The sequence below is a fragment of the Microtus pennsylvanicus genome, chromosome 10 (assembly GCF_037038515.1).
Source record: "Microtus pennsylvanicus isolate mMicPen1 chromosome 10, mMicPen1.hap1, whole genome shotgun sequence".
Classification (NCBI taxonomy): Eukaryota; Metazoa; Chordata; class Mammalia; order Rodentia; family Cricetidae; genus Microtus; species Microtus pennsylvanicus.
Genome location: NC_134588.1, coordinates 34,021,046 through 34,037,518, shown reverse-complemented (window position 1 = coordinate 34,037,518; position 16,473 = coordinate 34,021,046). Strand labels below are relative to the sequence as shown.

The 16,473-nt window shown below is 43.7% G+C and overlaps 1 protein-coding gene and 1 long non-coding RNA gene across 2 annotated transcripts; one reads left to right on the top strand and one right to left on the bottom strand.

Moving 5' to 3' along the window:
• Positions 1–315: 315 nt before the first annotated feature.
• LOC142858436 (uncharacterized) lies at positions 316–8,644 on the bottom strand. Its single transcript, XR_012912023.1, has 3 exons — positions 8,588–8,644; positions 7,230–7,293; positions 316–382 (listed from the first exon to the last, which is right to left on the bottom strand). It is a non-coding gene; the product is annotated as an uncharacterized LOC142858436 (long non-coding RNA).
• Positions 8,645–8,714: 70 nt separating this feature from the next.
• On the top strand, positions 8,715–13,321 carry C10H1orf53 (chromosome 10 C1orf53 homolog). Its single transcript, XM_075987425.1, has 3 exons — positions 8,715–8,973; positions 11,733–11,834; positions 13,184–13,321. The coding sequence occupies exons 1-3, from the start codon at positions 8,737–8,739 to the stop codon at positions 13,253–13,255; spliced, it is 411 nt and encodes a 136-aa protein (XP_075843540.1). The 5' UTR covers positions 8,715–8,736; the 3' UTR covers positions 13,256–13,321.
• The last annotated feature ends 3,152 nt before the right edge of the window (positions 13,322–16,473 follow it).

Sequence of the window (16,473 nt, the reverse complement as noted above, 5' to 3'; positions counted from 1 at the left end):
GGTATGGGCCACCACACACAACTTAGTCACCGTTATTAAATTCAGAGTAAAATTGCAGGCAGAATGAACATATTGTTATTATTAATCACAGACTTTAGATCTGGTGGATGACATTGCACAATTGCATTCAAATAGTTGCCAGTTTCAGAACTCACATATTCTACAGTGTTCAGTCAGTCCTGATGCTCTGAATTACCTTTTAGTATTGGCCCCATAAAGTAATGGAAACAATCTAATTCATAAGTATGCTGTCCAAAGTGTGTCATAATGACATATCATCAGATATGGGGATGATTCTCAATGCTACAATACTTACCTAGAATGCATGGGTCTCTGGGTTTGACCTCTAGTACTTCATTAAATCCAGCAAGGTGGTGCACACCTGTAACCCAGTGGAGACAAAGGTTCAAGGTCACATCTAACTACACTGAGAGTTCAAGGCCAGGCTGGGCTATAAAAGTGAGACCTTGTCTTGAAATAAATAAACAGGGAGAGAGGACACAGTGGTTAAGGGCACTACTCAGTTCCCAGCACTTAGATGGCAGCTCACAACCGTTTGTAACTCCAGGTCCGGGGGATCTGAGGCTCTCTTCAAGCACATGCATGGTACACATACATAAAGTACAGTCAAAACACTCATGCACATGAAATTAAAATAAACAAACCTTCACAAACAAATAAATGATGAGATACGATCAGGCAGGGCAGCTAAGGTGGGTGACGTCTTGAATGAATTATACAAACATGACCATCCTGCAACTGAACTGCCAGAGGAGATGCACAGTCCACTGCTTTGGCAGGTGCAGCAGCTTTATACCTGTGCAAACCCGAGCGGGGCTACATGTGCTGGGCTGATCACTGAGGCATAGCATTCCCTCCCACACTGGGACAATATTAACATGTGTCATACTCAGTAGACTAGTCGTACATGTCAATGTCATGGGTGTTTGACCTGAAACTCAGTGTGCCTTTCATTCCAGTCATGGAACAGTGGCCATGCTTTCCCCCTCAGGCAGCAGCAAGAGTGCAAAGAACAGCTCTCTGATTTGTATGCTGCATTTGTGGACTTAGCCAAGATGCCTGCTACAAGCGTGCTGTTGTGTAGGGAAGCCCGGGAAGCAGTGCCATCCAGATGATTTCAAAGCACACATCAAATCCATCTATTTTTAACAATATATAAATTATTGCTTTTGTCTTAAACCTAGCAATGTTCTTTCGGGAGGTTCCACAGTTCACGCTAAATGGACACGGTTGCAGGTTTCCTTTCTAATGCTTGCATAGCAGAAGGGCTAGAAGTAATTAGTGTGGATATTCCATGTGACAGCGGTTGTGTGCATGCAGTTTACAATTGGAATGATTGTTCGGGGTTAACAAGGCTTCTCTTCGCTGTCAACATGTACTTACTTGGTTTGGAATGCGGCCCCATACATGGCGGCACTCACCATTAAGTCAATGGCCGTTTCAGGGGAGCTTACTAAGGAGATTGCCAAAGAAAATCATAGTTATTTTATTATCTTTGCATAATATGTCTCGAAACAGTAGCCTAAGAAAAACTGATGCGTTGGGAAAACCCAAAGGTAATTTTTAGCCATAATGTATAAGAAGGAAAGGCCCTTGTATTACTTCTTGAGGATGTGATTTGCAAGTAGGCTTCACTGCTATTTATTCATCCTCGCCAGGCCAGTTTTTCTTCTCTCTCTCTCTCTCTTTCCCTCTCTCTCTCGCTCTTTTTCAGTGTTTGTGCCACTATGCATAAAAAAGTAAGTAAGACCATATTTATCCCTGAAGGCCCGACAGTAAAGGAGCAGGGAATGAAAAGTCTCATGAACAACATTATGTAAGAGGAGCAAGCAAATGAAGTCATGCTCTGGATATTAGCGGAGTTGTGAAGAAACTCGTGCACACCTTGCAGGAAACTCTGGGAACCATGAGCAAAGCGAGCTGACAGAGAGACTACCGGAGCAGGCACAGGCTGGGGCCCAAGGGAGGACAGGTGCAATAATGTCACCAAAAAAAAACCTGACAGCCCCTGGTGATGAACCTGATATACGGCATGTGTGTAGAGTTCAGTATCTCAGCCCAGTGGGTACCACAGGAGGATACTGAACTGACCAGTCCAGTCATCTGAGAGACTTGAAGGATGCAATGGGGGTAGAAGCCAGGCTGCTCTTCATGACAACAGTCAAGAGGGAGGGAGGACAGGGAAATGAAACGGCTAGATTCCTTGATGTCACGTGGGATAACAGGAACCCCACGGAAGGATGAGTCGAGTGCAGCAGTGCTCCAGGCAGGTGATGCTGATGGACCAGCAGCCTCTGCGAAGTCAGCAGAGCTCACGAACAGAAATGGCTAGAATTCCCTGAAGAATTTTCTGAGACCAGCTCTGTGAAACAACGTGTGCTATTCAATCTCTGATTAAATGGGGGGAAGAAAGGAAAGAGAGTCCCATAGGCAACCTCAGGGGCGTGTAACATTTGCTCTCAATCATAGGAATTGATAGTGAAGATGCAACTGCATCTGGCATGCCATGTCATAACATACCATCCAGCTATTTGAAAAACACTAAGTTCATAACTCAGCATCCAAAACAACTGACTATAACAGGCAGTATGTGGACAAGAAGAGTGTTACTAGCTCTGTGTTCCGGCGCTAATTGTCTACTCACAGCTCGATAAATTCATAATTAAAAACATCACTTGAAGAGGCAATAATTTAGGGGCTCAGGTCAGATCTATGATAATGTATGCATGTGTAGTGTCACTGAAATAACCCAGTTACTTAGCAAGATTTCAGATTTAGTAAACCATTCTGCTTAAGTTTTTAAAAAGCATTTATTTACAGCAAGTAATATATATTTGTTCAAATGTGTAATATTATGTATAGATAATTTACAATTCCAGATGGCATTTCTGACCAGTGTTTAGGAGCAAGACAACGACTTAATTATGCAGCCACGGGTCTTCTAGCCATTACTGTTTCATAGTACTACACGCAAAAGTGCATGGGGGCTCTAGAGACGAGAAGACAGAAAAAGCATGCTTCCTATTGTTGGGAGTGTTTTGAGCATGCAATGCCAAAACCAAAAGGGCATGTATAATAAACGAGGGGTCAAGGAAGTACAACCAGAGTAAGCCAGAGGAACAGTTAAAAATTTGCTTTTAATTTTTATTTATTCTTCTCTCATACAATACATCCCGATCACAGCTTCCCCTCCCTCCACTTCTCCCATCCCCCCTTTTCTTCTCTCCCCCATATCTACTCTTCTCTTTCTCCCATCAGAAAAGAGCAGGCCTCCCAGGTACATCAATCCAACAAGGAACAACAGGATAAAATAAGACCAGACACAAACCCTCACATTAAGCCTGGATGAGGCAACCCAGGAGGAGGAAAGGGGTCCGAAGACAAATTTCAAGATAAAAATTTAAATACTAAAATCACTGGGTAGGCTGGTGAATTTATCTTGTTTTTGGATGTCACACCATAGTCAATATTTGTTAATTATGGCCTCAACATTAATAAGGTCCACTTTTTAATTTCTTGTTGGTTTTTCAAAACATGGTTTCTCTGTGTCGCCCTGGCTGTCCTGGAGCTTGTTCTATAGACCAGGCCTTGAACTCACAGAGATCCACCTGCCTTTGCCTCCTGGGTGCTGGGATTAAAGGTCTGTATCCACTCAATAAAGTCTGCTTTCAGACAACGATAGGAGTTACACACAGGTTTAGATTAATCTTGATGAGCTAAGTGTAACCTGCTCTCCTAAGACTGACTGAAGCATGAACACAATGCTGATGGTATGAAATAAACCCTGATGATCATTTCCAGAGGTGCCTCCGGTCAGAAAATGTTAGACCCTTACTGAAGCCTGATAGTCTAGCTACACCCCACCCCCCAAACTCTGCTAAACGTACCGCCCTCAAAAGCTAAAAGCACTAAATACAAAAGTACTAACAGCTAAGCTTGCATACAAGGTTACACACTTGATAAGCTTGAAATCAAAAGGATGTAAAATGTAGAGTTGAAGCCCATGCAGGGTGTTTTCTTGCGCAAAAGACAAAGGTTAAGAGAAAGAGGGGCAGGTAGGGCTTAGATGGTCTATAAGATCGTCCCCCTCCAATTGACCAGCCAGAGAGGAGAGGAGGGGAGGGGTTTGCTTTCATTATGGTTTAAAACTCTCCTCTGCATGCAGGCAGCACTCACATCCATCTGAGCTGATGCCAGCTTTCACATAGTTATAAAATGAACTGCCTCACTTTCTATCTGAGGCTCTTGTGCTCTATTTATGATGCAAGGGTTTAAAATGTTTTCATACAGTGTATTTTGACTATGTTTCCCTTACCCCAGCTCCTCCCCACCTCCCTACACACCCAACTTCATGCCCCCCTCTCTCTCAAAACAAAAACACGAGAAACAAGATACCCCCATAAAAATGGAAATCAAAACAAACAGGCTAAAGACTAATGAGATTAAAAAAAATAGAATCAAAACAAAAGAAAAAGTTCACAAAAATACTACTGAGTTCATTTTGTTTTGGCCAATGACTCCTGGACACGAGGTCTACCCCAGAGTGTGGTTGATTCACCCAAGGACCCTCCAAAGGAAAGAGTCCATTTTCCCTTTGTCATGAGTATCAGTTGCAGATAGCTTGGTTAGGGGGTGGGACCCCAAGTTCACTTCCCTGTCACAGAGCTGGAAACCCATCTGGCCTGAACCTGAATAGGTCTTGTGCATGCTGACACGGTCTCTGTGAGTTCACATGTGAGTTCAGCCTGCTGTGTCTGGAAGACACTGTTTCCTTGAAGTAATCCATTAGCTCTGACTCTTAAAATCCTTCTGCCTCCTCTTCTGCATGGATTCATGAGCCTTGATGGGAGGGGTTCGATAAAGACATCCCATTTAGGGATGATTGCTTTAAAGTTTCTCACACTCTTCACATTGTGTAGTTGTGGGTCTCTGTGTAAATTTCCATCTACTACAAGAAGAGGCTTCTCTGATGTGGGCTGAGCAAAGCAATGATCTATGGGTTTAGCAGTATGTCATTAGAAGTCATTTTATTGTTATTTTCCTTCAGAATTAAGTTTCTCCACACACCCTAGTCCCATGATATATCTAAACTCTCAGGTTCCTGGTCACTTTAGCAATATAAGGGATGAGTTTCATCTTAGCCCTAAATGAAATCAGAAAGTGGTTGGTTACTTCCATAACATTTGTGCCACTACTGCACCAGTGTATCTTGCAGGCAGATTGATGTTGTAGGTCACAGGACCTCTCTCCTATGGTAGCATGCAGAGTGGTTGGGTTGTTGTCGTCCCTATTATTTGGTGGCTCTATTTAGATCCCTTTCACATTAAATAGGGACAGGAATGGGTAAAGGAGGGAATGGGGGAGGGATAACTAATATGAAAGGTCATTTGGAAAACCATATGGAAACCTGAAGCAAGGAGATTTATTTCTCACACTAATGATTGAAGCATTTATTTAATTATTCTTTATCAATAAAAGCTCGGGAGTCAGATGTTAGGGTAAGAACCTGAATAATCAGAGAAGCAGCAGAGGAACAACCAGTGACCTCCTCTCTCCTTCTTCGATCCAAAATGGCTGAGAATCTTTCTAAGCCCCTCCCTATTGTTTCCTTTGTCTTCCTATATGTCCTCAGTCCTCCAAACTTTATGGCTAATTTTGATCAGCTAGTGGCTAGCTTTGCCCTCTGATCCAAAGTAAACTTTGTTGGTAGTTCTGGGAGTGCTGTGAGACAATGGTCTGTACTCTGTCCCTTATATTTTAATAAAACACTGATTGGCCAGTAGACAGACAGGAAGTATTATAGGTGGGAACAGGAACAATGAGAACAGGAAAAATAAGATGCAGTCTGCAGTCGTCATTCAGACACAGAGGAAGCAAGATGAGAATGCCTTGCTGATAAAGGTACCAAGCCACGTGGCTAACACAGGCAAGAATTATGGATTAAAGTGTAGAAATTAATGAGAAACCTGAACTGATAGGTCAGCCAGTTTATAACTAAAGTAGACCTCTGTGTGTTTCTTTGGGACTGAAAGGCTCTGGGAATGGGCAGTACAGAAATCTCTGTCAACATGGGAGTGTCTGAGTACGATCAAAATATCCCACAACAGATGATGACTACTAAAACTTCTAGGAGGCCGGGAGCTTCTCCTCACCTGGAGCTTCACTGCAAGGTCTGCTTTTCTTCATAAGACAAGAATGAGAATCTATGATACCCTAGGGTCTATTTGCAGCCACTTTCCATCAGTGAGAAAAGAGACTGTGTAGACAGCAAATCAACATTGAAACAGAAAATGGAAAGAGCCATGCTCTGGTCAATTCCTCAAGTGCTAAATCCAGTTATGCTCCATGATTATTTATATAAACAGTCCTTTTATTCTAACTAGTCTCAGTTTGTATAATGTATATATGTTTGTACATATGTGTGTAGGCATATGTGTGTATATGTGTGTGTATAATCTTGCAACCCAAAATCTTAACACACCTATTTAAAAATTAATGTAGGCTGGGTGGTGGTGGTACACGCTTTTATTCCCAGCACTCAGGAGACAGAGGCAGGAGGATTGAGTTTGAGGTCAGCCTGGTCTACAGAATGAGTTCCACGACAGCATGGCTGTTACATAGAGGAATGCTATCTCAAAAAAAAAAATAAATAAACCCAAAATTTAATGTAAATGGATTATAGGGGAATGTATTTCCCTGAAATTTACCCTCAAACATGATATACATGTTTTAATGCCAACATAAACACCCCGAATTTGGGGAAGAGTTATAAAATCTAGCTACATGAAAATCCAGCTCTAATAGCTTCATAATAACACGAGTACCTCACCCACTTTTCTAGAACCATGACAAAACACCATGACCAAGGCAACTTATAAAAGAACGTGTTTAATTTGGTGCCTCACAGTTTTTGCGTTATAGACTATGATCATCACGGTGTGCAGCATGGCAAGAGGCAGGCAGGCATGACTCCAGATTAATAACTGAGAACTGACATCTGATCCACAAGCATGAGGAACAGGGAGACAGTGAGAGAGCTAACTGAGAATGGTGTGAGCACTTTAAACCCTGAAGCCCACCTTTAGTGGCAAACCTCCTCCAACATGGCCACACATCCTCATCTTTCCCAAAGAGTTCCACCAACTGGGCACCAAATATTCAAACATATGAGACTATGGGGACCATTCTCATCCAAAACCCACACCTACCTTCTGAGGTTGGACTTGATAATCTCATTGGCATACAGTGTTGGCTACTGTGAACAAAGAGAATCTGAAAGGAAATGAACACACAGGAGAATGAGCTAGGAATCAAGCCCAGCAGGGCCTTTGCATACAAGAGGTGTAAGGAAAGGTAACCTTGATATGGAGATCAAATGAAAATTGAAGACATATTTTCTCAATATCTAAATGATATCATAATTAAACTACCAGAATATTTGGGAATTATTAGTAGTGAGATAGTTTCTCATCTCTTTTAACTGTATTTTCAACTTTGATTATATCTTAAAGAATGCAAACAGTGGTAACATGTGAGAACACAAAGTGCACCCTCAGCTTGCATGCTTGTAGGCATTGACTAACTAGGATGGTTTTTTTTTCCCTTAGAATTCGTTATGACTGGAATTCAGTATATAGCCCAGACTGGTCACAAACGCATAGTCCTCATGCGACCACCTCCTGAGCACTAGATAACAGCTACACACCACCAGACCTACGTCAAGGGCTCGGTTAAAATTGGGAATAAAAGAGAGACTCAAGAAAGGTTCTCTGTATTCAGTGATCTGGAAACCATTATTTCTCTGATTTATTACTGTTCTAAATTTTAAATAATTTCAGATTCATGAGTTGGAAATATATTAGACAGGTTCTAATCCGGTTTAATCCATAGCCTCCATTCACATGCACGACAACAGGAAAACCAGAAATGCAATATTGGAACACTGTGTGTATAGTTCTATGCTATCTTCCCACATGTAAATTTGTGTAAACTTCATGGTCAACTCGAAGAGCTACTACATCACTACAAAGATCTCTCTTGCTCAGTCATTTTCTGGTCTCTTCTCTCTTCTTTATACCGATGATCACTAACTAATTCAACACCCCTTCTCTTGAAACCCAGGATACCAGTCCAGGCTGGGCATGGTGTTAATTTAATTAACACATGAAATTATTTCCTGGGCTTGTGCTAATTCCTCCAAATTAACTTTGTAGGAGCATGGGTGTAACTTTGTCTTTCAGACAGGCTTTTAGGTTTGATTTCGTGAAAACTTCGCTACGTGAACAGCACCTTTTCTTAGCGTGAGACTTTTCCTTGAGTTTCATTCTAGAGTGAGCCAGCTAAGTCACCAAGTTTGTGCTTCTAGCTTTATTCCCTCCACACATGAGCAGCAAACACACAGCCTTTTCTATATGGGCTGAAGGTGCTTAGTAACACGGCTCACTTTCTATTTTTTTAAATAATTACTATTATGCTATAACCTAGCCTGACGGGAAATGAAAATGCTCCCCCTTTATCTCAGAAGAAATACAGCAGAGCATTTAAGAACAGAGAAGGGAGACGGCACCTCGTTCCAGTCTTCCGGGGCACGTTTTTCTCTGCCAAGGGGCCGAGTGAAGGGCAGCCGTGCCTCCCCCGAACAGGCCCCGCCTCCCTCTTCGCCCCGCCCATCGCCCCGCCTCCCGGCGTCGCTAAGCCTCCCACCGTGGCGGCGCCATGGCTGCTTGTGGGTTCCCGTCGCTGGCTAGAGCGGCGCTAGGGAGGCCACCGCCTCGGGCTGAAGGCTTCCGCCAGCAGCCGAGCTCAGCCCTCAGCTCGGCTTCCGAAGGAGCCGGCGGCGGCTCCGGTTCAGGCTCGCGGGGGGCGCCCGAAGGAGAGCCGAGGCATCCGGCGAGCCAAGAGTTAACCGCGGCCGAGCGGCACATCGCCGGGCTGCACGAGGCCGCCTGCGCGGTGAGGCCCGCTCCTGCCTGCCCCGCGGCCTCTGCGCCTGCGCGTGCTCAGCCCCTAGACCCCGGAGGCAGCCCCGGGCGGAGGGGCTGGAGTTGTGGGTCCAGGGCCTCCGGCCTGGGGCGGATCTGCGTCGTGCGTCTGCTGGGAGGGTCCTGCAAGAAACCGGGCCGCACTCTTGCGTGAGAGTGGCACTCGGTTTCTGATCAGTGTCCCAGCTAAAGGCTTGTCTCGGGGTGTTGTGTGCTCGCGCGCGCCCTCCAGTGCGTGAGTGTGTTGGGTGGGGAAATGGGTGTGAAGGAACCAAAGATGGAAACATGGAGACAGACAGAAACGTACAGATATGTTGCCTGAGCACGGTAACCTGAGCTACCTGCTGCCATGCAGTGACTTTCATAATGAAAACAAGACAAGACAGATGCCTTGCCTTTTTTCCTTATGTCCTCTCATCCTTTGTCCCCAAGTCCAAGTGAGCAGAGGAAATTACTGTCGGGCAAGTTTGCATTTTTCCCTATGCATTCTTAAATAACCTTTTCTTCTGGTTTGTGGACTTGACAATTGATTGTCACCACTAATATCCATCCTTATCTCCCCGCAGCTTCCCGACAACTCAGACTACAAGAGTTTGAAGATAGCATTATTTATTATATTCTAAGATCTATAAGATATAAAAGTTATTTGTCATAAACCTGTATAGTAAGCTCTTTGTTTGATAGTTCTTGATAAGACCACTGAGTGTTATTTTGGTTGGTTTGACCCACAGAGGTAAAGAGGAAAACCTTGACCGTTTCCTAAGGTTGACATCCCTCCCTTGACAATAGTCGGCCCTGGGAATCTGCTGACCTTTTCAGGGGTTGAAAGTAAATAAAGATTCATCAAGAGATTATTGGCAGTATTTGATTATTCTTGCTCATACTCTTATTTTAAATATGACACATGGAGTTTGTCCCCACTAGTCACCATGTAAGGTAAAACCCAGAAGTCTCATTGTTTCCAGTGCTTGTAAAGACTGGTTCAGTCAACATGGGGGAAGAAAGGAACTTGCTTTCCCTGGGGAACCCACGACTGTTTCATCATTGTTTCACAGATTACATGACAGTCCAGGAGACCCTACATAAAACCCCAAACAAGCTTGATAGTTCTCTTTGCCACAAATCAGAGCTCCCAAACCACAGCACTTCTCCATGCCTCAAGACAGCCTGGCCTCATAGCTCTTCCGCTGCTGATTGCATCCTCACCAGACGGTTTGCTTCCCAGTCACTGTCTGCCCGCTTGCCTCATCTTCGTTGCCATCATTATCTGAGGCTCATTTAGTGAGGGCCATTTGTGTATAGGCAGTCAGCAAACTCGGAGGCGCACCATATACATGCAGAGAGCGCGTACGTAGGGGCAGCTTGCCAGATAATTGTCCCCAGAAAGCACATGGAAGCTACAAAAGGTGAAGGCTGCTCAAGACTTTGCAGTGTTTTGTTTATTTGTCTTCAAACATGAGCTTTGTGGGGATGGGAAGTTGAAAAGAAAAAGAAGTGAGGTTCCGGAAGTGGGCCATTCTGCAGTGTTGAGTGCACCTGGTGTCATATGACACCCCCCCCCCCCCCGGGAATTTGGGAAGCCCTTGAAAGCATCATTGAGACTTGCTGGATTCTTAGTACTGTGGTCTATCTGTGTGGGAATGCCTTCGAGCAAACCTAGACTTGGACCAACATTAGTTGGTCTAAATGTCAACCATAATGAGTGATGCCATTAAATATGACACTGAACAGTTGAAGATGCTCATGACTAAAAAAAGCGTCTGGCATAACTGGTAATACTTTTCATCCAACATGTTGCTGTAAGCTTGAGGCGAGCCTGGACGACATAGTGAGTTCCAGGCCAGGCAAGGCCATATGGTGAGACCCTGTCTCAAAAACAGAAAAGGAAAAGAAAAATGTATGTCTAAAGACCTGCTGCATGTTTCTTGCACATTTTAATGAAAGTCCACATGCAAGAGTGATATGCTGAGCTACTGGAGATGAAGGTGTTACATAAAAGTTTATAGGGAAGTTTCCTCTAAAATCTGGAGGCATCATTAAAGTGATACTTGTGCATAGGTGGAAAATGCTTCCCTGACACTTGAAGTTGTATACTGGAAGTTGCTTTTGCTGAAGCTTGTTAAACCAACAATACTTTGTTTCCTGTAAGACTAGAGCTAGCGTTAATGGGAGCTGGGGAGGAGGGGAAAATAGTGTGGACTGTGTAGCAGAGCAACACATCATGAAGGTATAGAGAGTGTTCAATAATAGCAAAGGTAATGCTTTTCTGCAAGGGCTGTTTGGCTTTGATTAGCACCTTTTCTGCGGATTTAAATCATTATCCACATATTGTAAGTACTGAAATTGTAACTGCAGCTTCTGAGTGGAGTTCATTTTCAGCCTCTTAGGCTCTTAAAATCATCTAAATCACTTGTTATTGAGCTCATTGCCTAGAAGCGGGATGAAAAGTATCAGAGAGGTGGCTACAAAGTTATTGCATACAGAGGACTTCTTGTTTTTCCATCAGCTTCTCATTTTACTCAAGCTGTATGTTTTTCCCTTTAATCACATACAGTTAGATTGTATATAACATTGAAATGCATTTGCTTCTTTATTGCAAATGCCACTAGATTACTGGGAAAGAAATTTAGTATTACTCTTATTTTTACAGTAGTTTTGGACAAAAAAATATTACTAGGGAGCTATGATGAACATTAACAAAGATTAATACATTGTTTTATTACTCTTCAGGCTGGCCAGCTAAGCTATGTGGACCCAGCTACAGGGTATGTGGTGTTCACAAGGCTGGCCCACTTGCAGAGAGGTGCCTGCTGCGGTTCTGCCTGCAGACACGTGAGTAACAGTTCTCGAATTACCCAAGCAGTTTGCTGAGCTTCTGTAACTTCATAAATACCTATTATTTGAACAACAAGTCATATAAAAAAGCTAAATAGACCTAGAGTGTGCTTTTCACTAGCTGTTTCAGCAAAGGACAACGAAGCTGTTAGTACCAACACAGGACCTTTAAAGTTAATGGAATTTTGTACCGTTTCATTGCAAGCATCAGCTCCTCCAAAGGCTAAGACTTGAAATTCAGAGTAACTCTTTATTGGGAGGAAAGCTTTCACAAAATCTGAAAGAAGATGTCTTCACTAGGCAAGCACAGAGAGCAGGAAGAAAATTCCAAAAAAAAAAAAAAGAGCGAAAGAGAGAGAGGGGGGGGAGAAAGAAAGAAAGGAAGGAAGGAAGGAAGGAAGGAAGGAAGGAAGAAAGAAAGAAAGAAAGAAAGAAAGAGAAAGAAAGAAAGAAAGAAAGAGAAAAATGTTGAAGCTCAACTCCTGGAAATCCTGTTAAGAAACAGACATTTGCCCATCATTTGAGACATGGATCTTGCTGAAATGATAAGACTTCCTCCGCTTGCGGTCCACTCTCTGCTTCATAGTCCCCTTCCCTGGGCAGTCTCCAGTACTGGTGCTCTACTTTCCTGTAGTTCCTATCCTCTCTATCTCCCTCTCCTCCCTCTCCCCCTCCTGTCCTTGTCCTTCTAGTTTCCCTTTCTTCTAGTCAGTGTTTAAAGGGACTGTGTGGCTATGTTACTCCAAAGTTAGTGTTGGAGGTCTGAGTAGGCTTATTCAGGAGACGCATACCTGTGTTTAATGGTCAAAGTGAATGACTATTCCTTCCTCTATTCTGAGCATAGAAGAAATTAGAGGGTTTTTTTTTCTATTGTGAGGCATACCACTGAGACATATTGTTATTTGGTTAAGATTGTAAGCAGATAACAACTGTTTACAGAACACTTTGAGTATTTTTCCTGCAAGAAGATAGTATTTCCTTTCACTAGTTCACGTTCTCATTAAAGACCAGACACCAGTACACAAATGAACTGTAGACAGTTTTAAATGTCAGTCTTCACATTTATGGATACTCCTACCTATGCCACGAGCTGTTCCTAATCAAATGCATGACAGCGTTGCATAAATGTAGGACCTATAGATTTCGTAAGATTGGGGGTTTGACAGTAAAATTCTTGAAGTTGGAAGGATATACTTAGGAAATGGTTCTTGAACCCTAATTAGGGCTATTTACCCAAGGCCCCATTGTGTTGTTTAGTACCCAAGATATGTCCCACCGTGAGACATTCACATTCCCACAGTGACTGTTAAATAATTTGATAATAATTTGTTGTCCTTCTTTTCCAGTGTCCATATGGCCAAGTCAATGTGAAAGATCCATCTAAAAAGAAGCAATTCAACTCCTATTTTTATGTTTAACAACAACATTATATCTATTCTGTCTAGTTGAACTTACGTTTTTGAAAATAAAGTCTTAGCCTGGAATTCTTATCTGGTATAAATATCTGAACACTGATTTAGTATTAAGTACAAACATTCAAACAGACATCCATAAAATGGACATTATTTTCCTTGCTTTTTGCTGCATGATCACATGCATATGTTGAAGAAGAAAATAATGACTGTCCTATTACATGAAAGTAGCTTTGGGTTTTCCTTAGCTTTGCTTTTCCCAATGTTTCTCATCAGTTCAACGAAGGTTGCTGGCAACTAGCAAGTACATTCTTTATGTGTATCTTCAACTTCAGGATATAATACCATGTAGTGCAGGATATGAACACCCAAGAAATAACACCCTCCTGCAAAGATGTTCTCATCGTCTATCTGCACTTTCAGTGTGAATCTCAGACCATTTTGATATGGGGGTCAGACCACCAAACATGCCTCCCTTAGCCCAGCCTTCATTCTCCCTCTACCCAGTCCTCTCCATTTTCTTCTGACATCTCTGAGACAAGGCTGCCTTTGAACATCTTCCTTGCTCTGCATACCTTTTGTCCACTGTGATAATTCCCCTGTGAGAGTCCAGCCTCTAGCGAGGCATTATCTCCCAGGGGTTGTTCTTTTCTTACCTTCTCTGCTTCTGTTGCAGGGCAGCAGCCCCTGGGAGGCCCTTTGTCTGCCAGGGGAAAAGTTATGCAATAACTGGTCCTCAGATATGAACCACTCAGAGATTTTCAGGTTTTAATCAACCAAAAGGTTCTAGTGCCTTCTTCAATATTTGTCCTCAAATAAAAGTCCTTAGCTATAAAATATGTGAAAGTAAATTTCTAGTGATTCTGATTTTCTTTAATTACTACTTTGTTATTTACATACTTTCCATGCCTGGTATTAAATAGCTCCCAAAGCCTGTTGACCACATTGATGGCTCAGGTCTCCCAGTCCTCTGACCCTGGTCTCTAGAAAGCACCCCCCCAAGATACAAGTAAGGTGCCTGCAGCTTCCTTGGATTAAAATGCTACTACTATATTGGGCCTGGGATTGTCATATCCACAAGTTATTCTGAGGAAGGGAGTAGCTGTGTCATAAGAATTCCTTGAAGCCACTTTCTTTCCCATTCTTAGGTTCAGGAGCAATTGCACTTCTACTTTTTAACTAAAATTGAAGATTAACCAGATAGTCTCTTGGGTGGTGGACAGGTGTTGGTGATGTTCTAAAGAAATACAGTCTAAAAAGGTTATCTTCTTGAAGAATCTAGAAAAGAAAGAAGGAGAGATTATGTTGAAGAGGAGTCCTACTTAAGAGAGTGTTTAGGAAAAAAAAGACCCTTGGGAGATATAAGAAACTCCCAGGGAAGCCTTTATTCCCTGGCTGCTCTTTCTTCCTCTTAGTTCAATCCTTCCAAAAAACTAGCCATCATGGAGGTTGGCAATTCTTGGGATCTCAACTTGCAGCACAGTAGATGCTGGGTCAAGGGAGGGGAGGCACTTATTCATGCCTACACCTGATGCCAGGAATCTAGGTCTGCAGTGGTTCTGGAGAGATGCTTCTGAACCATGGTATAACAGGGATGGGAGCAGAGCAGGTGCTCCCACAGTAAACACAATACTGCCACATAAATGGGCTCCGCTACAGAGGGTTTAAGCTATATAGTTTTCACACATTGTAAAGTAAAAACTCGGCTCTCTTATTGGGTGCATAGATAGAAACACATGCTGATGCCCAGAAAAGAAATGTCCCCATATAAATCAATTCTGGTGTAGCTCCACTCTCAAGGTTCCTGGAGCCTCCTTCTGCCCCTGGGCACAGTAAATCAAGAGAGACTGATTTGGGGGGTTGTTTCTAACACAGAATGACCCCCAAAGAAACTAAGGTTACTAGAGCAGGGGTGGAGATGGATTTCTGAGACTAGTTCTCTCCGCTGTAAGAAGGTCCTCTCTAGCTGTGAGTAGTGGTGCACACTCCTCTCTCTTTGGGAGCCGCACTGTCCCCACTGATTAAGAAGGTCGAGATGAGAAATAAGTTTATCCTTTCAAGTAAAACTTGAAGTTCCAAATACGGTGCTTGGAGCAAATGAGATCCTAAAAGTTTTCACTGGCTCTACCAAGGGTCTTTGTTTCAGCGAAGTGCCCCCTCTCCAAAGGCGTCTGCAAAGTCCTTTGCTCAACAAGCTTCTAACATCAAAACTTGGTGGGGCTTTGATTCGTCTCCAGACAAGATTGGGGAAGGAGGCTCCCTACCTACCCGATGAATGACACTTGCCACGCTGCGTCCCGCAGCTGTTAGAAGTAGCAGGGTCCCAGGGCAGCCCCAAAGGAACCTGGCTCTCCCCTCATCACCCTTCACTGCTCACTTCCATCAGCCACTTTATCTTCCCTGCCTTCTACCCACGGCTAAGCTGGGGAGCTGACCTCTGTCGGCAGCAGAGAACGTAAAGCTCTGTTACTTTTGCACAATCCTACAATGGTTAAGATGCATTTCCAGATTCCAAAATGATTCCTCTTTGGGGGGGGGGGGATTCTCCCTCCCTCCCTGCCTTCTTCCCTCCCTGCCTCCCTTCCCTCCTCTGTATGCCTATCCTTATCAAACACCTGAAAGGGATAGCCAAAGAAATTAAAAGGCACCGCATAGGACAGAACCCAAGAGTTTCCAGTGCTCGCTCACTGATTTTTATATTATAAAGCTGAACCCAAGAGTCTGTCCTCCTCCTTTTCCAGGAGGGTACGATAGAAAAAGTAAACTAGGTGAGCCTGGGAAAGTCCGGTTCTGTAAACGGATGGGACTGATTGACTGACTGACCCGAGGGACTAGTTCACGAAGCCTAGTGTTCCCGTGAAACACGCACGGGGCATAGTCAGTCTCTAAGGCTCCAAGCAACACTCCGCTGTTTAGTGTGCAGAGTGAGCGTGCGGGGGAGGGGTGGCTTGGATTCATCATTCCCGAGCCGTCTCTTAAAGCCCCCAAACTGTGGATTGCTTGTGGGACTGGTTGGCTTCCATCCCCGCACAAATCCGTAATTTTTGCTGGTGGCTTCGAGGCACACAAATGCCTTCAACCCATCCAGCCCCTTGGCTCATGCCAAGTCAAGGAGCGGCTAAGACTGCGGGGTCTTTGGGGAGCAGACTGGCGTGGGGGAGGGCGGCGCCGGCGCTGACCGGCGTTCTGGAGCTGCCAATCTCTCTGCTCACACCTCCTTCCCC